This window comes from Mustela putorius, unplaced genomic scaffold (assembly GCF_011764305.1).
Source record: "Mustela putorius furo isolate JIRA1106 unplaced genomic scaffold, ASM1176430v1.1 tig00000095_pilon_pilon_pilon, whole genome shotgun sequence".
Lineage (NCBI taxonomy): Eukaryota > Metazoa > Chordata > Mammalia > Carnivora > Mustelidae > Mustela > Mustela putorius.
The window spans coordinates 27634401-27657917 of record NW_025421280.1 but is presented as its reverse complement, the minus strand read 5'-3'; the positions used below and the strand labels follow the sequence as shown (position 1 = coordinate 27657917).

Below are 23517 nucleotides of genomic sequence, written 5' to 3'. Positions count from 1 at the left end.
GAGTGCCTAGGCACCCCCATATTTTGGGGGCACCTCTCAGGATCCTCCTGGCTTATCCCTCTTCCTTCAGCCAAAGCAGATCCCCTTTTACCAAGCTTGGGAGATTTTTCTTATAAGATCAAGAGTAAAGAAAGGACTCTATTACCTAAAAGAAAGTACGGATGCTGCTTTCCTAGACCCACTGACCTCCCCCTCCAGCTCGCCCAGGTCCCCTATTTCTCTCTCCACTCTGGGACTCACAGCCACGTACACGCACATGCACACACACGGATCCCTTCCTCCAGGGTTACACACCTGAGGGCCCGTGGCTCGGAGAACTCCTCATAACTGTGCATGGAGTCACTGTAGGATTCCCGGGAACCCAGGGGTGGTGGACGGACGGAATACTGGTGGACTGAGGCATTGGGCTGGGATGTAGTGTAATAAGGTGGTGGGATGCTGTTGCTTGTCTCGCTGCGATAGTCGCTGTCACGATCGTCCACTGCACTGTCAGGGTCATCATCTAGAAGAGAGAGGAGGGGAGGGAAGACAGTGAGGAGGGGAGGGAGAGAAAGCACACCATGGAGGCCAAATGCAGTCTCTCAGACTTCGCAGACTAGGGAGTCTTCACTGGCTGCTAACCCAAAAAGAGGAATCTTTGCCAGAACGAATGAAGGATCTTGGGCCATGTTAATAGAAGTAGAGGCTTTAGGATAAGGGAGGTGAAAACCTTGCTTTGCCAGTCAGACTGGGTTCATAGTCAGGGGTCCAAAGTAGGTCCTACAATATGAGGAAGACAAGGACAAATTGGAGGGTGTCCTTCAGCTCAAATGTGAAAATAGACTTTGCTAAAGTCCAGGCTTTCTGAAAACAAGATGAGTTTTTCCATCAGGCAGTGAGTCACACGAACATTCCAGGGGACGTTTAGAGGGCGATCAGGAGGACAAGGTGGAGTATAAATTTCCTTTAACACTCAGAGATTTCATGGTGTCCGAGAATGCGGATTCTAGATCTGAACTCACGTGTGTCGGAACAAAGAAGCGGCTCTGACAGATACCGTAGCCCTCAAAAAGGATTAGATTCTTAGGTAGGCAAGATCACCACACTCGGGGGTGCCTGGGTGGCTCAGTGGGTTAAAGCCTCTGCCTTCAGCTCAGGTCATGATCTTGCGGTCCTGGAATCAAGCCCCGCATCAGGGAGCCTGCTTCTCCCTTTCCCTCTGCCTGCCTCTCTGCTTACTTGTGACCTCTCTCTCTCTCTCTCTCTCTCTCTGTCAAATAAATAAATAAATAAAAATCTTTAAAAAAAAGGGGAAAGAAAAGATCACCACACTCAGAATCTGTCGCTAAAATGCAACAGAGTGGAATTGCTGAACTTCAGGTATTTTATAAGAATTGAAGGACGTTTTCATCTGGTTTGTTTTCCTTGATAAAAAGGGGACAGTATGGAGGGATGTTAGATTGTGGTGGGATTGGAGAGACTCAATTTATTTAGAAAGCAACATGAGGGCCTCCTGGGTGGCTCAGTCACTTAAGTGTCTCTCCCTTGATTTTGGATCAGGTCATGAACTTGGGGTCATGAGATGGAGCCCAGTCTGGCTCCGTGCTCAGTGGGGAGCCTTCGTAAAATTCTTTCCCTCTGCCCCTCCTCGTCCCCACCTGCATGCAGGCACACCTGCGCATGCTCTCTCTCTCCTTCTCTCCATAAAATAAAATAAGATAAAAATAAAATAAATTAGAAAGCAACACTCGAAAAAAAATAGGCTGCGAAAAAAATAAAAATAAAAGTAAATTAAACCCCTGACTGGGTGGCTTATGGCTCTTGTCTGTGGCATTAATTTACTGGTCACATTAGTTGCCAAAGGGGTGGCCTGCCCCTTTTTATCCTTGTAAGGTTTTTTTGCTTATTTACCAGATGTTTGTATGTTTTTCTTGCCTTATTATTTTAACCTTCTAATTTTTTTCCGGCTAATCGTGTCCGTTTCCATATATTTGACAAATAGGTCCATTTTTTAAAATGTGGTAAACTGTTGAAAAAATTAATTTCACCCTTCACGTAGAAAGCTAGTTGGATTCATTCCCAAACCTATTTTGCCTTTTGAGAAAACTTAACTTCATTTTCAGCTAGCAAAGCCAGCCTCCCCGAGGTAATTCTGACTTCCTGATTTCTCAGCTGACTTGGGCCACTGTGACCTACAGGCTCTTTATCCTGTCCCCATCATCTGTGGCCAACCATCTGATTGATGTGTTGTGCGCCACCGGTGCGGCCATTTTAGGCAGAAGCAGATGTGAATTTCCACAGCTCAGATCTGCAGGCATCAGGGTGTCATTGTGAGGCCATGAAACCCAGACAGTCCCCCAAGGGAACTCCGGACAATTTGTCAGTGTCACCAAATTGCTCCTTTGACCAACTCGTTTTCCACCCAATTACCTGGGTAGATAGTCTTAAGCCAAATGGGCATTTTTTCTACCAAACTGTCCTTGACTGAGCCAAGGTGTTTCCAACCAAATTGCATGGGGCTGTGGGCGTGTTCGCCAAGTTATTAATTTTTTTCTGACGAACTGTCTTGTTTTGGGGCAAATTGCTTCCTACTGGATTCATTCTGCTTTCACCCAGACTCTGCTTTTTACCAAATAGTTCTTGTCCAAATTGCCTGATTCCCAATAAGCATTTCCAGCCACTCTGGTTTTAATGAAATGACCCAACTGTCATAATTTTCAGCTTTTGCCAAATTGGTTTCAGCCAAAAATGTGCTTGTGTTTGACTGCATTGTTTGTTTGTGGCAAAGTGTTTGTTAAGAATTCTTGTTTGCCAAATGCCTATTTGGGCCAAAATGGCTTTTGACAAGTTGTTTTGGATCAAAGTATCTGAAAGCAGTTTCCCTGGTCCTAAAGGGAGGGCATAGTGGAAGTTGTCCATTAGGATCTGAGCACCCAGTGGGCAGGGCAGAGGGAAGGAGGTAGATTCATGCTCAGGCTAGAAGACTAGATTTCCCTGGAAGGGGCAGGACATGGGGAAAATGAGTTTATTGCTCAGGAAGTAAATGAACATCGAGTTGGGGGGTGGGGGGGGGCGGTGAGGGTTATTTATTTCCTTCAACCAGGGGTTAGATCGGAAGAAGATGGTGGGGAACTCTGGAAGCTGAGGTCTCTGGAGGGATAAGTGCCCGGGGGCCCCTGCCCAGCTGCTTCTTCTGAGACCCTCTCACCCTGTACCTACCGCTGCCAAGTGACATTGGGGCCCATTTCCAGGTGGAGGAGGAAGATGGGGAGACAAAAAGAGGAAGGAGTCACAGGAGAGGAGATGACATTATACACGGGGAACAGGGGGAAGGGGTCACAGTGCCTAGCTGGAGACAGGCAGGTCTCTGGTCTAAGGGCCCACTCCTCCCAGCTGAGTCCGCCCACCCCAATAATGGTGCCCACTCCCCACCAAACAGAGCAGGACCCTCAAGACAGACGTTCATGTCAAGGGACAGGAGGGCACAGGAAGGGCCTTGTGAGTCCTCAGGCCCCAGTGTGTCCGTCATAGGCTCCCTGCGTCCTCGGTGGTGGGGCGGGGGGGCCTCAGGGTGGCCAAGGCACCCACCTCCCCATGGCCTCCCAGAACATCAAGCTGAGTACTTACTCTGCTGCTCACCCCAGCCAAAATAATTCCAGTTGCCTACAAAGAGAAGGGGCAGAGATAATAAAAGGGAGCAGGCAGAGGGGGGGGCATGGGGAGGGGGACTCCCCCATCCTCCTCATTGTCCCCATCTCCTCCTCCCACCCCAGGACCCCGAGCCCCTCCTGCCCTGAGTATCTTCTCAGAATAGCACTTTCACCACTGACATCTGTGACACCTTCGATCATCACCTTGGGAGGAAGGTGGGATTTCCCCATTTTTCACAGAGGCCCTAAGTTCAGCCAGGAAGTAATAAAAGGGGGCATTGTGGCCCAGGGTTTTCCGACTCTGAACTCTGGGGTAAGCACTCCCCACTCTCTCCCTCCCCCTTCTGGAATACAAGGAAAGAAAACACTGAACTGGAAACCTAAACTTTGAAACACCACGGATGGGTGGGTTTTAATCATTCTGCTCATTTTACAGGTGAAGAAACAGGGCTCAGAGAGGTAGAGTGAGCAGCCTGAAGTCACACAGCCTCTGAGGACCAGGGAGAGAACCACATCTTCCCTCATCCCCTCATCCCCAGCACACGGCGTCTTGGAAAAGTGCCTTGGACCGGAATCCTGTCTCCTCTGACGCTTGGCTGCCTCCTCCAAGAAATGGCGGTGACGAAACATTTTCAAGAGAACTTGGAGGTAAGTGCTGGCGGTAGGTCTCCATTCCCAAATTGAACCCAATCCTCAGGTCAGTCCACCTGCCCAGGTGTTTGTTCTTCGTCATCTGCTCCTGCCTCCACTTGCCTGACACTGTCCCCCCCCACCGTCCTTCAGTGACCCCATTCACCAGTGTGGGGGTTAGTAATTTCTTAGGGCAGCGATGACCCCTCCTCAAGTAGGGAAGTCAGAGGACTTTCTCAATAGCTCCCCCAAATTAGTGTGGAAATGGGGCTCCCAACTGCGGTCCCCCAGCCCTTCCACACACCGGGCTCCATCCTTACCCTCCTGGGCATATGGGGTTCGACAATGGATATAGGGGAGACTGTGAGAAGGGATGAAAGGGGGAGGGGGAAGCAGATGGAAAAGGAGAAAGAGGTCGAAAGGCAGGGTCAAAATGTCAGGCGGGCTCTGCCCTGAGACTATATGATTTGTCACTTCCTCCCCACGCCAGGGGACTCAGAGGGCGCTTTTAGGGGACAGACATCTCCTTGGCCCATGCAGAACTGGCCTGGGTGTTTCTGAGTATCCACAGGGCCAAGGAAGATAAACACTCCCAAGAAATTCAGCCTTCGTGGAGAGGCGGTAGTCAGAGGAACGTGACCAACATTGTCCATAGATGCAGAGCAGTGGAAAGAAAAGCAAAGCTGGAGCCCCTCAGACCTTGAGTTCAAATCCTAGCTCTGTCTCCTGCTGGGTGTGTGACCTTGGGCAAGTCACTTCTCCTCTTGGGCCTCTGTTTCTCTATCTAAGAAACAGAGACCTATCTAAGATCTCTATCTAAGAAAATGGACAGAGGAAACAGCCTTCATCCATTGTATGTCTGCCTGTTGTATCTGTGTTAGCAAGATTGTCTATACCACCAGACTGTGGGCTGCTTGGGGGGATGCGGTCTGTGGGGGCCCCAGGAAAGTTTGTCAAATGAGCTATAGGTCCTCATTCAGGATCTGATGAATGGAATTAAAGGGTCTGCAAAGTGTTTTCCAAATCTCTAGTAGGACTCTTGTGCCTTTCCAACAGCTCTCAGAGTGAGGGCAATGTCAAATGCCCTCTTTCAAAGAGAGGGACTCTGCAGGTCAGAAAGGGACACCGGCGTGCCTATGACCCTACAGCAAGGCAAGATTCACATCCAAGCCCCAGATCTTTTCTTTCCACTGCACCAGAGCAAATACTGTGTGCTCCTAGGATCCGTTCCTCTGGCTGGGGGTTGGGCGGGGGGGTGGCCTGTTACACAGGACAGCCATGGGTAGCGGAAGGAAGAGGTTTCATTTGATGCCCAGGGAGGAATTGAGAGGTACTTACAACACTGGTTGCTGGGGACAGGGAGAGGCTTGTCTTGTTCATCTTGGAATGAATACTGAGAAGGAGGGAAGGAGAGAGAGTTCCTCTCAGGAGGGGCCAGAAGCCAGATGACCAAGGTGGTCCTCGGCTCTGTTCCATCCTGACTACCCCTGCCTCCCAAATCACTCTGTCTGCAGGAGAAGGATACAGATATCCACAAAGAAAGACAGACGCACGCGCATGCGCGCACGCACACACACACACACACACACACACACACAGACACTGACACAGAAAGAGTGAGAAACAGGAATAGCAAAAGAAAGAAACACAGATGAGGGAAAGAAAAAAATAGAAGTGGAAGAAAGAGAGAGCAGTGGGGGAAACTGAGTCAAGGAGCAGAAGAAAGATCAGGAGGGATGAGGTTGGACAAAAACTATTTTAATGTGAGGGTTGCCTTTTGGCACTCCACCTCTCACTAAAGAGAGCTCTGGTCTCGCCTGCTTTTTCTTCTCAGCCTTTGCCTTCAAAGGCTGCCTTCTGACCCCCACTGGGTCTTTGCACTGTGATGATACAAAGCCAAGAAGAAGGGGGTTGCCATGGAAGAACAGGGGCACAGAGACCAAACTGGTGGGGGAGAGCTTTGAAAAGCCCAAAAGTATGAACCAAGCAGTTGAGGGGTGTGGGGCAGAGAACGGAGGTGAGGGCTGCTGCGGGGCCCCGTGTCTCCTTGGGGGTATCTGGCAAGGGCAGGACTCCAGCGGATTGAAAGCGTTTCATCATTGGAGGACTGTGTGTTCTATGATGTCCTCCGTGCTTTGAGAAGGCACCAAATGAGGCTCTGATTTTGTCCAGTTAGAGACACAGAGGCAGACAAGTGGAGAGCAAAACAGAGACAGAAAGCAGAGGACGTGGGGAGACAGAGGGAGGGACAGGCACAAGAGGAACAGAGTCCCCCCTCCAATGCTCACCTCATCCTGGTCCCGCATGGCATTAAGCTGCTCCAGCTTCTTGGCCCAGTAGCGCGCCTCCTCCTCGGGGATGTCTGGAAGCAGAGCCCTGGCTGTGAGTCTGGAACCCCTCCCTGCCCCTCCGCCTCCAGCCGGGGCAGCCTGCTGGTCTATGGGCTGGTCTCAAGGGGGTGGAGGAAGAGGAAGGGAAGACAAGGTGGTGTCCCATTTCCCAGCCCCAGAGCTGCCTTGGGAATGAACGGAAGAGAGAGGGGATGCCTCCTAGCATTCCAAGGGTGGGGAAGCCATGGGTTCTTGGAAAAAGGCTGTGGAGAGAACTGAGCTGCTTCCGAGAGAAGAAGAGAGGCCTCTCTGTGTCTCTGCTGTTTTTCTCTACATGTCTCTTTGTCTCTGTTTGTCTCTCCTTTTATCTCCAGCTCACCCTGCAGTCTAAGACCTCACCAGGGACCAGCCCCGGTCAGTTCAGACCCAAGTCCTATGGATCAAGAAGCATTTGCTGGCCCTTGGTGACCTGGGGGGGCTGTGGTGTGCTCTGCACGTGGCAGGTGCCTGCCCTTCTGACTCGCTGCAACTGGGGACACTCTGTCTTCCGGGGACAGGAAACTTCATCCTCAGAAGGAAGGGCAGTCTTGAACCCACCCAGCCCTGGCCATCCCCCTGGGTCTGGTGAGGGTCCTTTGTCTACCCACCCCACACTCACCTAAAGGCAGCTCGAAGCGGGTGTCAAGGAGGATGCGGTGGAACGTGGGGTCCTTGGTGCCGCAGATCTCACTGTCCGCCATGATGACCTGAGAGTCCAGTGTCAGCCACTCTCCGGGGCCCTCCTGGGGGTTGGGGCGGGGTGACAGTGTCCGAAGTGATGCAGGGTGGAGCAGGGATGTGCTACATGCTGACCAGCAGCCCCCCGACTCTCACCCTCACCCCAAGAGCAAGGGTCATGCCCACACACTACAGACAAGGAAACTGACGCAGAGAGAAGGTTCCGGTCCAAGGCAACATGGTGGGTCCAAGAAGCCCAGAGGCAGGGACCCAGAGAGAAGGCCCTGTGGGGCCAGGCAGGGGTGGTCCCAAGTTTGCACAACTATGCCTCATCTGTCATGGGCGTATGTGGCCCTAGTTTCCAGTAAAAGTCCTGATGCCCATCCAGGGGAGAACTCCCCACCGAAAGTGAACAAACCAGTGCTGCGGTCACAGGAGACAGAGGGTGACACACTCACCTCCAGCCTGGAGAGGTCCGGGCAGAGCCAGGGGTGGGGTGGGGTGGGGCTGGGGTATTCAGAGGGAAGTTTCCTGGAGGAGAGGCCATGGGGGCTGAGCTTAGAGGGCGATGGAAGGGATACTTGAAGCCCAGGGAACAGTACATGCGAAGGTTCAGAGACCATCTTTGGGGCCTACAAGGGGGGGAAGTTGGAGGGGGGCAGGGGAGATGAGGCTGGCAATGTAAGCGAGTGCCATCAAGAAGGCACCCCAAAGGAGATGAGCAGGGATGGCAAGGAGAGGTCTTAGGGTGGTTAAGATCCCGGTGGGCTCGGCATGAAGGGTCTGAGTGGAAGGGGTGAGATGTAAGGCCAGAAGGCGAGGGAGGAGGCCGAGGTTATTGTCTAGTAACTTCAGGACTGGTGTAGCCTTCTCCCAGCACAACGAGCTAATTACCCACAATAACCCTTCTCTTTTCTTCCATAGAAATACATTTTCAGTGGGGCCCAGGGCTGTGCAGCTTAAGACTACATTTCCCAGGCAGCTAAGTGTCCACGTGACGAAGTTCTAGCCAATAGGATGTGAGTGAAGGGCTGTGCGCAGCTTCCAGGTTAGGCCCTTAACGGGGAGGGTGAGCCCCCTCCCTTGCCACCTTTTCTTCCCCTGATGGCAATGCAGATGTAATGGGGATCCTCCAGCAGCCGTCCTGGGCTGCCCAGGGAGAAAGGCAGAGCAACAGGATGGAAGGAGTTCAGCCCCTGGTGACTTTGGAACCACCGTCGCAAACGTTGTTGGGGGAGAGAGAGACACGTTCATCTTGTGAAGGCCACTGGCCTCTGGGCCCCTCCAAGGCACTCCCCCCCAGCCCTCGGCCCTCCACTCACTTCGTTGGACTGGCGGATGGTCCGCAGGGGAATCCACACGGTGCCCACCATGGTGTCCCAGATGAGACCCTTGTTCCACACCTCCACTGTCAGCCCCAAATCCAGGCGGTTAATCTCGCTGTGGAGAGAGGGGAGGGGCATGACGGGGTAAGAGTGAGGGAGTAAAGTCTTAGAAAGTTCAGTTCACCTGCCTTAGGACACACAGCCAACTGGAATTCAAACCCAGGCCTGGGTGAGTCCTACCAGGAAGGTAACACAGTGGTTCTTGTTTTACAGAAGGGAAACTGAGGCCAAAGGGTTAAGTTACATGCTCAGGGTATCACAGCAGAACCAGGATTACAAGTTGGGAAGGAAGGAGTGGGGAAATACATCACACATCTCTTGTATCGCCAATTCCCTTGGCCATTCCTTGAGCCCTCAGACCCCGAGAGTACTTGCTAAGTGAGGAAGAGGCTCAGACACCCTCTGTGGCTCCCTATTACTCCACGATGAGGGTATTCAGGATGTCTCCATCCTTCCCAGGGTCATCTCTATTCAATCATAGGGGGACACCCATGAGAACATGAATGATACCATCTCTAGGCACTTTCCTTGCAGGACTCACCCTGAAATACACAGATTTGGGGGAAATCCTTGGTGAATATCTAGCTCACTGGATTTACCAATTTACCAAAGATTTATCTTAATGAATGTTCTCCTGGCATATAGCTGTGACCTGGTCATTCAATAACAAGCTTTCAGGGAGTTGGGGACTACACTGTCTCTTCCCTTCACCTCTTCCCTAGAATTGTAGGGCCAGCTCCTCCCCTCTTTCCCCAAATTCCTCTGTTTCAAGATCCTGACTCTCAGTTCTCTTATGGCCTCCACCGCTGCTCGTCCCCAGCCAAGCACTGCTCAGGAATTTGAGGGCTGTGTGGGTCCAAATCTCAGCTCTGCCAAGTGCAGGCTGTGTGACACTGAGCAAGTGGTTGGGCCTTTCTGGTCCTCTGTTTCCTCTTCTGTAAAATGAGGATCAGATTAGCACTCTCCCTCCCAGGGCTGTGGGGAAAACAGATTTAATCAAAGTCTTAGAAGAGGACATAAAATATGTTGTTGGTGATCATCAGAGAAGATGGGAAGTAATATGAGGCCCTGAGTGGCTCCAGGTTGAGGGGAGGGTCCAGGTCTTGAGTTCTTTCAGTTGTTAGGCAAATACTTATTGAGCCACCTGCTGTGTGCCATGCCTTGTCCTTGGCATGGGGGTGGGACTCACAGTGGAGACAGAGACCAACTGGGACCCACCCTCCTAGGGCTCACAGTCCGGAACCAGGAAACAGAAATGTGTCGAGAAATCAGACAAATGACTAAAGTGATATTTGGTGGCTAGGCCTGAAATTACTCTCCAATGGCAGCTTGAGGATGGTGGTCAAGGAGGGCTTCCCTAAGGAGGTGACTCAGTGGAGATTCGAAGGTCGAGAAGGACCCTGCTGGAGGGAGGGGGAAGGAGAGAAGAGCAAGCGAAAAGGTCCTGGATGGGAAAAAGCTGGACATGTCGGGGGAATGGTCCAGAGGTGGAGGTGGCTGGGGCAGGTGAGCCAGGAGTGATGGAGGGAGGTACTGGCAGGTCAGAGGGGGCAGACCTGGAAAGAGGGTGTTGTGGATAGGAGTGTGGGTTTTGTTCTGAGGTTCACAAGCCATGAGCCACCGGCAAGTTTAGAGAGTGACAGGATGTGATTTGCAGTTTTAAAAATATCCCCCTGGCTGCCTGGAGGAGAACAGATTGCTGGGAGGCAGGAGGCGGGCAGCAGCAGGAGGCCAGGGGCGGAGGCCGGCGGGCAGCAGGGACTTGGCTGGTGGCCATGGAGATAAAGGGAAGCAACTGGATTTAGGAAGGGCTTTGGAGGCAATGCTAATGGCTGGACATGGGGCCGAGGGAGGAGGGAGTGGAGTCCCAGACGACATGCAAGTGTCCGGCTCTGCTCTGTGGGACCAGTGAGGGGCCAGGCCATGCTAGCCCGGTCACTGCAGACTCACAACATGAAATCCTGCTCCCAGCTGGGTTGGCTGCCCCGCACAGCGATGGTCGTGCTCTTGACATTCTGCACCTTCAGGGTCACGTACGTGTTGAATTTCTCTGTGGTGGTGAGAGTGGAGGTCAACACAGGGGTTCGGGGACCCCCTGTGCCCATTCTTGAGCTCTAGATGACCCTGCTGTGATCCTCCAGGGTCTCCGTGTATTTGGGGCCTCAGTCCAATAACGAGGTGAAATAGACTGAGCTGTTTCTGTGCTTAAACCCCAGAGTCCCTCCCCGCCAGTCCCGCAGAGCCCAGGGAAGGGTCTTGGTGAGGGACATGTGGAATTTTGGGATGCCTAATCTTGCTGCTTAGAAATTACTGGGTACAATAGCTTTGGGTTTTTAGCTGGGAAGACTGAAGCCCCAGATAGTAGAACAAAATTGGTAGTAGGAAACTCACTTCACTTCTCTGAGCCTCACTTTTCCCACCTGTAGACAGATCTAAGTATCCCCACCCTGTCTCTTAGGGTCCTGGGAAGGGCCCCTGACTCAAGGTGAACACCACCTCCTTTGGATTCTCCAGGAGATGGCTGGGGCGACTTCGGGATTGCAGGCCAAGTCTGACACTCTGTGATGCTCAGCAGACATGCAGCCCAAGACCCCTGTCACTGGCTCAGACCCCCTCCGCTATCTCTCCAAGACACAGACAGACAACACAGGACAGGGCAGGAATAGAGGCCACTTACCTTGAGCACCATCAAACTTGGCTTTTTTGACTGTGGAGAGAGACAAAGAAAGGGAAGGGAGATGGGTAGAGAGTAGGGAGAAGAGAGAGACAGAGACACAGAGAGACACACCAAAATAGAAATGTAACAAGAGAGACAGAGAGGAGAGAGACACAGAAAGAGCGAGCCAAAGAGGAAGGGCAAAGATAGACAGCAAAAGAGACAGATCAAGAGACCAAACAGAAGACAGAAACAAAAGCAAGATCAAGAGATGAGATCAGAGACAGAGACAAAGAGACAAGGAGACAAAGAGAAACAGGAAGGAGAGGAGGGAGGCAGGGATGAGAGGGAGAGAAAGAAGCCATCAGACGGATGAGTACAGGCAGACCTAGGGGTTGAAGGAAATTTGGATCCTGGGCGTAATTCCTGTCCCTCATCCCTCCCCATCAAACCCATGCAAAGCTCCCCCACCTCCAGCTGTGCCTTTACCCACAATTGAACAGGATTCAAAAGAAGGAGCTGAGCAGAGAATAAGAGGGGCCTCCCACAGGAAGCCCTCCAGGATTGCAGCAGAGAGAGAACAGTTGGGGAAGGAGAGAGGGATAGAGAGAGGAGAAAGACAATCTCCAATGACCCCCTCCACTTGTCAGGCTAGTGAGACTTCTCCAATTATCCAGCTCAGTCTGTCCTACCAAATGCTCCAGGGGTTTGAGGTCTAATATTTAAAGGGGACTGGGCAAGATGGAACAGAAGTGTCCAGAGAGTTGGCTCCAGAGTGCCCACATAGCTTGTCCAGCCCAAGTTGTTTATGAAAGGTGAAACCCAAATATACATCAGGGTCCCATGTGGTCTAGTCTCTTTACGTTTCGCATCAACTCACAGTGACTTGAAGCAATTCCACTCTTTACTGGCTTTTCTCACAGGATATTAAACTTACTTTCAACATCTCTCGTACCCTGCAGTTGCCCCCAGCATCCTTCTCTACCATTCACTCTGTCTCCACCCAAAACCAGCTCCCAAACTGAGCTCTTTCCCCCTGCTTTCTACAGTTCTGCTTTTCTCCTTTTCAATGAACATTTTTGATTGTGTAGGCAGTACAGGCACATTTTACAAAATCCATGGCATACAATGAGAATAAGGCTCTTTTCTACCCCAGTCCTCACGATCCCATCTGGTGCAATCCGTGTTACTAGGTTCTTGTAGTGCTAGAGAGAGACAGTCTCTGATTCGGCGATTGTGTGCGTGTGTACATTATTTTATTTTCTACATAAATGGCAGCATGCTACACCCTCTATAGAAACTTTCTGTTTCTCAGTGCATCTTGAAGAGTATGTGCAGTAAGTTGAAGGATAAATTCCTAGAAACAAAATTGTGTTTCTATTTTTTCTTTTCTTTTGAGAGTCAAGTTCAGCCCTTTTCTGGGAAAATGCCATGGTCTCCCATCTTGGGTTCATATCTCTGTCCTCATCACTTGAGTTTCTGTCTTGCAAAAGCACCCGAATGAAACCAGAGAAGAGAGAATTGCCATCAAGGGTGAGGGACGTGGAGTAGTTCTAAACACTTGCCATAAATACTGTTTGTTCCTGTTGTAGACAGACGGAGTACGTGTCTGGTGGGCGGGGGGGCGGGGGGGGATTATAGCTCAGAAGTACTAAGTGAGCTCCCTAGAGTTGCAGAGCAAGAGAGAGAATGATTATCTTCCTATGCCAATGCCAGCCCTCCAAGAAAACCGAAACTTTAAATGCAAATGGGTTGTGCATTGTACTTATCACACCTGGGTTTGGGTTTGGGAGGTTAGAGTGCAGACAAAGCCCTTGACTGGACATTGGGAGCAATGAGCACCATTTCAGCACGGAGTCAGGTGGATCCAGGTTCAGCTTACAGTGCTGTGTGAACCTGGGAAAGTGAATCCCCCTCTCTCCACCTCCATCTCTCTCTCCGTCTCTCTCTTTCTGTTTTTCTAGATCTGGCCTTCTCTCTGTTTGTTGTTTTTTTTTTTTTATCTTTGTGTCTCTGTCTCCCTTTCTCCCACACCCCTAAATTAGTCATCGTGTGCTGTCTTTCTTACCTCCTCATTCAAGGCACATAACTTCACATGTAAAGGCCCCTCTCCTGAAGACATGCTCAGCTTCTGTCCCACTGGCCCCCTCTCATACCCTCAGCCTCACTCAGCCTATAGGGAGCTCAACTTCCTGCCTCTCACCCCTGGGGCTGAGCGAAGCTCAGGGACACTTAGGAATATACCTAGCAGGAGCTACAGACCTCCCTTCTAGGGGAGCTCCTGCTTGCAGACCTGGCGACTGTGGAGCTGGGAGTGGGGATGATGCAGAGGCAGGGGCAGGGCAGGGAAGAAGAATGGTGAAAGAGACACAGACAGGCTGAGAAAGGCACGCACACATGGAGGGATCAACATGGGGAAAGAAAGAGAAGCAGAGAGGAGGGGTTAGACAACAAGTCATGAGAGTCAGAGACAGAGACTCAGAGACACAGAAAAAGAGGGACACACAGACGTCCACCAGGGAGGGCCAGCAAAAAGAAGAGGCAGAGTTGGAATGGAAGGGTTGGAGGGAGAGATGAGGGGCTGATTGTTGTCTAGCCAGGCCTGGCCTGGGCCCGGGCCTGCAGCTCCTGCTCTGTATCCTTTTTTTACAGACCAGGGGCAGGGCTCAGAGAGGAGGCTGATCATCTAAGGTCTGTCCTCCATCCTCTCTTCCTGGTGGGGGATGGAATGTCTCTGTTTCCCTCCTCTTGGTTCTGTTTCTCTTCCTTTCCTTCTCCATCTGTCTCTGTCTCTTTCGTCCCCCACTCCCTCAGATTACCCACTTTCCTCCTCCTTAAGCTTCAGTGGGCCAGAGGGTAGTGAGCTCAGTTGGGGCCCACCGGCAGTGGGGTGATATTGGGGGGTGCTCTACCTGAGGCCAGGCTCCGGCTCCCAGGCTCCTTCAGTGAGTCCAGAATGAAGACCTCAATATGTGTTCATCACTAGGAACTCAGAGGGAGGAGGGGAAAACTCAGAAAGAAATTAGGAATCAAGAAAGGGGCTCAGAGTGGAGAGGAGCATTCAGAGGGGATATGGGGTTTGGGGCAGGGGGTGCAGGAGAGAGGACTAAGGAAGAAAGCTCCAGAGCTGGAGGAAGGTCTTGGTGGGGGAGGGGACGCAGGAAGGCAGAGGAGCAAATGTCATCAGAGGTGGGGCTCAGAGGAGGAGGGGACTCAGGCAGGGGCTGGTGGGGCTCTGAAAAGGGACCAAGTCCATCTCCTTCCGTCTTTCCAGGCAGTAAATGGTCCGAGTCACTGTCGCCTTCACCACCACAGGCATCACATCTCTGCCCTGCCACTTTCCCCCTGCTCACTGGCGCTGCTGGAACTCGAGCTGGAGCCGAGCTGCAGTATCGGGGTCACCAGGGCGGAAGCACCACCCCTCTCCTGCCGGCTCCTGGTCACACGCACAAGGCTATTTATAAAGTGGGCACAGAGGGCGTGGGCGATGTGACAGCTGGGAGTGGTGGGTGGAGGAGGTGCCCACTGCCCTCCCCTCTGACAGGCCAGCGGGAGACACTTCCTCACCACTGTCAGCAGCCTGCACGGCCCTTGGGGGCCCCATCAGCCCTGACTGATTAATGTGATTACATAGGCAGATGCTGGCCAGGGCAGAATCAGTGGCAGTGGGAGCTGGGGCTCAGGCTGGAGACTCCCATAGGTTCTGCCAGGCTCTGGGACTCTGTTTCTGCATCTGGAAAATGGAGCGAAGTAGGGCCTTCTCCCCCTTCCTCTTCCTCCCATATCCCTTCTCTTCCTGCTCCCCTTTCTTTTTCATCATTATTAGAATTGGGCTTATTATACTGTCATAACCAATATTTTTATAATTACCGTTACCAATATCATTACTATCTGTATTATTTGGTGGGGTTCTAAGTGAGCGGGTCCAGATGAACCTGGATTCTAATTGAGACAAATTGCAGTCTTTGGGCACCTCCTCCATGACCTTCCAGGCTTGGAGTGGGGGCAGGTGAAGAGTAGATGCCAACCATCAAGGGAAGTGCCTGAAATCCCCTCTTTGGGACATGCTTACTGGGTGTCAGAAGACACTACAAGATGGAGAAAGAGGGAAGAAAGAATTCAGAATTCAGAAATCTATTTTAAGATGTTTGGTGGTTTTATATGTGATGTTGATGGCCTACATGAGCCTTGTGGTAAGGACACTGGCCCCACTGGCTTTCAACTGGGAGAGAGGGCTTTCACCCTCCATTGACAGAAATAAGCCGGAGCCCGACAGAAGACTTCGGTGTGAAACATAAACACACCAAGAACCTTAGCAGGGATTTCTGTCTGTATTTTTGCCAGGGGATGCCACTTAGAACTAAGCCTGACATATAGTAGGTGCTCATTAAATTGTGTTCAATGAAGTAATGACAGAATTTCCTCCTCCAGCAGCCCTGTCCTAGGATCAGCCCCATCGGCACAGGCGGGCGCTGTCCATGGTGTGGAGGGCGCTATTCCTGCTCTGTCCACGGTGCTGAATCCCTGTCCCTGCCCAATTACCTCCAATGAACTTGGACGTCTTTTTACATCCTGTATACTACTGAGCCCTCCTCAGGCCTGAGAACGCAGTGAGCTCTCAGGAAATGTCCTACACCCACGGAAAGCTTTTAGTCCCCATTAATAAAAACACCATCATCGATTTTTCCTGTCATCGGCTCACACTTACAGACCCTTTCCACAGATGAGGCATTGTGCCAAAGGCTCTGCGTGTCTCATATCACCGGAGTTCTAGCAAACCTAGGCAGTGGGTACTATTCATGTGTCCATTCTACAGATGGGCACACTGAGGAATGAGGAGGATAAAGGGCTTGCCAGGAAGTGGTGGTTTTAGGGATTTGAACCCAGGCCTGGTGGACTAGGGATGTCCTGATTGGCACCTCACAGAGGAACCCCATTGTATGTGGGAAAAAAGTGAGGTACAAGTTAGGGAAGGGGCTAAGACTGCACTCCTGAAGATGAATCAGAGCCAACCCTGGAGAGTATCTTATGAGTACAGTGAGAGCAAAGACCCAGATACAAACTCCCCCAGCTACATGGTATCAGAAACAAGGTAGCCAGGAGCAGAGGGGTTTATGGAGACTTCCTGGGAGAGGAGCAGAGGAAGACCCACAATGAATCAGGGAGAAATGAAACATCTCTTTATTGAGTGGTTGAAGGAAGAAGGTGATCCCAGGACAGATTCTCATCCCATGAAAGGGATTTGGCTTCCCTTCCTCCAAGAAGAGGCTCAACTTTCACTCCCAAACCCCAGTAGGCTGTGGACTCAGACAGCTACATTTCTGGCTCTGTGGCACTAAGCAAGTTGTTGAACCTCCCTGAGGCTTGGTTTGCCTCATCTGTAAAGTGGGTTTCTGTGAGGATTAGAGAAAGCAGTGGGCAAAAAGCCTTCAACACCATACTTGTAGAAAGCCAGATAAATGGGGCTTGTTGTTGATATTATTAGTTTATGAATTTGCTAATTGTATGCAATATTTATTCATGAAATATTTATGGAGCCTTTGAAAACATTGAGTGGCCTGGCAAAATGTTGTAAGGTACATAAGAAGCTCTAGACCTGAATACTCATGACCATGATTTTGAATGTGCTGTTCCCTCCACCTAGAGCACCATTTCCCTTCTGCTTAGCTCCCCCTCATCTTCGGAAACCCAGGCAAATGGATGTTGGGGGGCGGAGGCTGCAGGTAAAGACAGGCTTCTGCAAGGAAGAGAGCCCAGGATACCACCTTCCGTGGCTCCCTCAGCCCTTCCCTGTTCCTCCCACTCTGACTCCACCAGCATGAGGCCAGAATAGTGCTGGGTCTCCAGGAACAGTGCCTGGCATAGAGTAAGTGCTCAGCTAATGCTTGCTGATTAAATAAATGAATAAATTCATGAAGGAAGCAGGTGGTACTTGGCATTTGCAGCCTCAGGACTCTACCAAGCCCTAGCAAGTGGATTGTGGGGGGGAGGGGAACATTGGGACTCCACAAAGATAAAGAAATGAGAGGGGGCAGAGGCAAGACTTATATTAGGTGTTGTCCTATGTCCTGCTTTCAGGTATGTATGTAAGAGTTGGCATGTGTGTATGTTTGCATGTGTATCTGTTAGTGTTACCAGGGCAGGCAGGTGTGTATATATGTACATATGTGCATGGAAGGACATGTGCTTACTTGTACCATCTGAATGCAAGTGATGATCTGTACATATGTGTCAGGGAGTACAGTGTGACTGTATGTGGGACATGCTAGTATGTGTGAGTTTAGGTATATGAGGACTTACAGGTGATAATGTCAATTAGAAACATATATTGTGTGTGTATGGATGTGTGTGTTATACAGTTGTATATGGAATATACAATATGGAATGTGTATTTGTTTACTTTTGTGTACTCACCAGCATTCACCTGCTGGAAGGGGCTGCTTTGAATGTCCAGGCAAGTGTCTTCATGCGTGTACACATGTAGCCTTGGCATGTGCTTATGTGTACACATGTGTGTTTCTTGAGATTGGGGTCCTAACAGGTATACCTAGGTATGTGCCTGTATGTCAGGGTATGAGTGGATCTTTATGTGACATGGATATTGTGACCGTGCATCAAGCATGTTCAGATAGACACATGTCTGTGTACATGCATGTGGACACACTTGCCTTTATTTCAGGGGCCATGTCTATGTGGCAGAGTGGCTGTGTCCCATGTACATGTGTGTGTTCACACACACACACATGAATGTGCACATGTGTCCATAAGTGTGCATTCACAGGCATGTGGTCTTCATGGAGCTTTGATGGATCCTGGGCATTACTGTCGACACAGACTGTCTGTGTATGAGCGTTTCAATGCATGTGTGTACAGGTGTGGGCAAACATGAGTGGACCTCTGGTTGGAGATATAGGAATTTCCTCATCTCCAAGGATGAACTCAGACCCACGGAAAGCCCTCCCAGCCCAGCTCCACTGCTCCCCTTCCCCCCTCTCCCCTCCCATTCAACCCTTCATCCCCCTGGCCTCCCCACTCTGGGCATCACTCCCCCCAGTATTTCACCCTGTCTCCATTTATCCTGGTCTCCCCCTCTGCCTCTCCCTTTCTCTCTCAGTGTTATTCCACCCACCATACATCTCAGGCCCTGCCCCTCCCACCAACACCCCTTCACTCTGCTGGTGATTCCCTTCCTGTAAGTTCCACAGAATCATCCAACATAATTCTTCCCCCAGGCCTCTGTTTCTGGAAGCCTCACCCTTCTTACTGCTCCCCGCCTCACACCACCTCCGCAGTCCAGCCTCCAGTTTGCGTCAGAGTTAATGGTGAGATTCCCACCCCCCACCCCCCACCACCCCCCCTCGCCACACACACACACACACACACACACAACTAGGCAAACCTTCTCACGGAACCCAACTTGGAGGATGTGTGGCAGGGTAGGGTGGGGGTGGGAGGAGCAGAGAAGAGAATCAGCCAGGAACACTCACATTGACCCCCTCCTCCAGTACCAGATGCTGCCCCCCACCTCCTGGCCCCCACTTTTAGGCAACTTAGAGGAGGGGAAGAGGCCAATAGGGGTTTTGGACATTCACCTTTGACTTCCTTTAGGCCTAGCCCCTGGCAGTTCCAGGGGATCCTCTGCACCTTCCCACTCCCTTAACTCCTTAGGTCAGGGGGTAGTTGGCTTTTTATCTATGGGCCTTTCTGTCACCATCAGATACAGTTGGGGAAGAGCTCCGAGAAAGCAGGTCCCTGCCCCTTTAAGAACACCCGCATCCACGCCTGCCCAGCCCCGCGGGACAGCACTCTGGAAGTCGCCGCGCGGCAGGGAGCGGGCGGGGCAGGGTTTGTGAATGGAGCGACAGAGGGGGAGGGGAGGAGGGGGAGGGGCGGCGGGGGCGGTTCCCAGATCTGGGCCTGTTCACTGGGGTCCAGGCGGAAGCCGGTGTTCAGCTGTCTGTCTCTTTCTCTCTCACATATACAGCACAATCCCTGCTGCCTAAGGTCTCTCGAAGACTGACATCTCAGGCCTGGCCAACACATTTCTTCCCTGACCTCAGCCTTCTTGGAGGGAGTAGGTGTGAGTGAGGGGGGTGGACCCCAGTCCTTGAAACTCAAGGTTGAGACCTCTATAAGACTTGAGCCCCTGTTCGTCATAACCACCGCCGCCCAAGGTCTCCCAGAGCCCGAGTTCTTAGCAAGAATGCTCAGGACACACGAGTCCTGACAGGCTGGGTCTGCCCCCACCCCAGAAGTCCGGGGCAACGATCATGTCTCTCCTGTGTCTCTCTCCCCCACCCCAAACCCAACGCAGAGCGTGGGCCTGGGCGTGGGCCTCGGTGCAGATGGCGTTCGGGCCCCAAAATAGCTCCACCCCACCTCTCCCTACCTCGCTTCGGCGCAAAGTGGGTGAGGTGAGGATGCTGGGAGGGGTGCAGACCTGCACTGCACCCTCGAGGGGTCGGCTCCCTATGGAGAAGGCCCGTTACACGTTTTGCATTTCGGAGTGCTGGAGGGGGTGGGGAGTGGGGAGGCCCTCAGGCGATTCCCCCAGCCCCAACTCGGGAGTCCAAAGAGTTAAAGCGAAAAGCGCCCCCAGACCCTAGTCACAACCCTCCTAGGACGTAGGGAAGGGTGTTCCCCAGCCCCTTCCCAGGACTCTTTACACCCAAGGCTGGGAGGGAGATTCCTAGAGCTCACCGTTGTCTTGATAGTTAAACCCCCTTACCCAAATCTTACATGCTCAGGTCTTGGAGACCCCTCTCTCTGCACTCCTTTTCGAATTCTGAGGCTAGTTCACGTTCCTGAGGACCCACAGCCAGTTCACTGCACAGGACTCCTTCCAAGTACCTTACATGATTCATTCGAACTACCCAGCCCAGCCCCTTCCACACCTAATGACCTGGTCTACACAGATACCCCAGTCCAGATTAGGGAGTCAGATAGAGCCCCAGGTCCCTGCTGGCGTCCACAAGGGCCTCCGCATTCAGCCACGTCCGTACGACCCCCAGCAGTGGCCACCAGGACCCCCTGAGAACGCAGCTACATCTGCACGGATCACCCCCTCAGGCGCCCTGATGTGTCTACAAGGGCTGGCTCCCCTCTCAAAAGTCCAGCCGCGTGTACTCGAGTCACCCCGTCCGAAATCCAGCCGCATCCACACGGACCCCGAGCCCCGTCCGTGTCCAGACGGGTCCCCAGCCCCGCAGCCTTGCCTCCTACCTCCAACGCAAAGTAGAGACATGTCTCCGAGGTCGCCGGCGGGCCGGCTCTGTTAGGTAGAGCTTAGCGGCCACTGGGCTAGGGCATGGCCGGGGCTGCAGCCCGCGCTCAGCTCACGCCGGGGCCCGGCCTGTGCCGCCGGCCATCTTGGTTCAGCACCGGGGGTGCGGACAGCTCCTGACGTGGTGCTGATGTGGGGCTGGCGGGCGGAGCCCAGGGACGCCTGATGGGGCGGGGGCGCTGCAGGCTTGGGGGAGCTTTAAAGGGCCGGAGCCGGGTGAGGGTTCCCCGCCCCCAGGGCTTCCCTACCAGAGGGACAGAGAGCAGTCCCACTCAGGTTCCCTAATGGTTCTGCGTGTTTTCATCTCCCCTGGAATCGCTCTGTGGGTTCTCTGGCTCTCTCTTGAGTTCTTTGCTGTCTCTCCGCTTTCCCTCTATTCTGCTGTCTCTATGTCTGTGTCTCTCATTGCCTGTTTCTCTATCTCTTTCTCTCCCTGTGTCTCTCTGTTCCTCTTTTTGTCTCCTTGTCTCTTTTGGTCATCTGTCTCCCTCTGAGCCTCTCTCTGTCCAGTCTGTGTCTTTGCCACTCCCTGTCTAGGTCTCCTTTCTGAGTATCTGTTTCACTCTTTAAGCCACTCAGCCTGTGGATTTTTGCACACGTTCAGACTGGATCCCATCCTTCACTCCCTTGTGTAACTGGCAAACTCCTATTCATCCATCAATACCCTGTTTGAACATCCCTTCTTCCAGGAAGACTTCCCTGACTTCCCCACGTGGACCCTACCCTCTGAAATTCCTCAGCCACCAACTCTTCCCCTGACTCAGCCCTCACTCCAACACATCTCTGCTCTCCAGGGCTCCCCACTTACCTAGCTGGGCAGTTCCCTGTGCGTCAGGTTCCTACAAACCTGTTCACTTTGCACCTCCAGTGTCTAGAACAGCACAAGAAGCTGAGCTCCACAGAATCCCCTACCCCCAGTGCACATGAAGGAATTTCATAAACACAGAATGTACATGGAGTTAGTCGCAAGTGAGGTCTGTGCTTAAAACCCAACTCTGGGGGCGCCTGGGTGGCTCAGTGGGTTAAGCCACTGCCTTCGGCTCAGGTCATGATCTCAGGGTCCTGGGATCGAGTCCCGCATCGGGCTCTCTGCTCAGCAGGGAGCCTGCTTCCTCCTCTCTCTCTCTGCCTGCCTCTCTGCCTACTTGTGATCTCTCTCTGTCAAATAAAAAAATAAAATCTTTAAAAAAAAAAAAAAAAAAAAAAAAAAAAACCCAACTCTGGTTCTGATCTCAAGCATGATCTTGGGCAAGTCATGTAACTACTCTATGCTTCATTTTCCCAATCTGTAGAATGGGAACAATAACAGGTCTTGCCTCACAGAGTTGCAGATGTTATGTAAGTTAACAACTGAAAGAACTTGGAATAGTAATGTATATTATTACCCATTGTTGTAACTCTCATTGCTTTTCCAATTTTTATTACATACTGATCAGCCCTAGGTAAGGAATAAAAGGCAGCAATGATAGGCTTGAATAAAGACCATTACCACCACAGTGGAAGACCCCATGGGCCTCTCCCCTACCTCAACATCCCTCCCCTCAGAAAGAAGAACTACCTAAATTTTCTTTTTCATCTCCCTACTTTTCTTTCCAGTTTTACCACATATTTATCAACAAACAATACACGCTTTCATTTTGTGTGTTTGGGGACTTTATGTAACTAGAATAAAATGATCACATATTTTACTAACTTGTTTGCTCAACATGATTCTGATATTCTGATATTCACCTACATTTCTGCGTGTGCTCAAATAGATGCATTTTTCACAGCTCTATAGTATCCTCTTGGTTTACTATACCTTTGATTATTTATCTACTTTCCAGTTGGTGGACCTTAAGATTGCTTCCACTTTGAGTTAAAAAAAAAAAAAAACCACAAACTTTTATAGTCATTCTCGGAAATGTAGGCTGGCGCACATGGTAAGATGGCTGGATTGTAGGACACCCACATGCTCAGCTGCACGAGATAACATCAGATTGTTTTTTGACATGCCTCCAACTATTTTTATCACACTCACGCCATATAAGCATTCAGTTGCTCCACACCCTGATCAACACTTGGACAACTCCCAGTTTTTGAATCATGCCAAACTGAAGGGGGAGAACTGGAGCCTCATTTCGGTTTGATTTGCTTTCTTACTGCTCATGAGGGGGAACTTTTCATGTGATTATTGGTTACTTCTTAGGATGAAATGGTTCAAGTTTTTTTACCCGCTTTTAAAAATATTTTATTTATTTATTTTAGAGAGAGAGCACACACATGTGAGGGGGAGAGGGGCAGAGGGAGAAAGAGAATCTCAAGTAGATTCCCCAGGGAGCAGGGAGCCCAGCGACATAGGGCTCGATCTCACAACCCTAAGATCATGACCTGAGCTGAAATCACAAGTAGGACACCCAATCAACTGAACCATCCAGATGCTCCAATAGTTACATTTTTTAAAAAAATGAATAAAAAAAGGTGGGGCGCCTGGGTGGCTCAGTGGGTTAAAGCCTCTGCCTTCGGCTCGGGTCATGACCCCAAGGTCCTGGGATCAAGCCCTGCATCTGCATCGGGCTTCCTGCTCAGCAGGGAGCCTACTTCCCTTTCTCTCTCTCTGTCTGTCTCTCTGCCTACTTATGATCTCTGTCACATAAATTTTTAAAAAATCTTTAAAAAAAAAAAAAGGAATAAAAAAGGGCATGTGGGTGGCTCAGTTGGTTAAGAGTCTGATTTTTGATTTTGGCTCAGGTCCTGATCTCAGGGTCATGAGATCGAGCCTTGCATTGCTGGGCTCTGCCTTCAGCAGGGAGTCTAATTGAGATTCTCTCTCTCCCTCTCCCTTTGCCCCTCCCCGCTCATATGAATTCTCTCTCTCTCTAAAATAGATAATCTTTATAAATAAATA

The 23517-nt window shown here is 51.3% G+C and overlaps 1 protein-coding gene across 6 annotated transcripts in view; it reads right to left on the bottom strand.

Moving 5' to 3' along the window:
- The window catches only part of UNC13A (unc-13 homolog A), a 62690-nt gene extending 41934 nt beyond the window's left edge, over positions 1-20756 (bottom strand). For 4 of the 6 annotated variants that reach the window (XM_004761008.3, XM_004761011.3, XM_004761012.3 and 1 more), the window contains exons 1-9: positions 20570-20755; positions 11369-11398; positions 10642-10741; positions 8629-8746; positions 7248-7371; positions 6548-6621; positions 5598-5652; positions 3607-3642; positions 295-502 (exon numbers count right to left, since the gene is read on the bottom strand). In XM_004761008.3, coding sequence (XP_004761065.1) covers positions 295-502; positions 3607-3642; positions 5598-5652; positions 6548-6621; positions 7248-7371; positions 8629-8746; positions 10642-10741; positions 11369-11398; positions 20570-20591 — 767 coding nt within the window. In that variant the 5' untranslated portion in view covers positions 20592-20755. Of the gene's footprint in view, positions 1-294; positions 503-3606; positions 3643-5597; positions 5653-6547; positions 6622-7247; positions 7372-8628; positions 8747-10641; positions 10742-11368; positions 11399-20569 lie in introns of all 6 variants that reach the window. The other 2 variants (XM_004761009.3, XM_013060736.2) reach the window with 2 other exon arrangements.
- Between the last annotated feature and the right edge of the window lie 2761 nt (positions 20757-23517).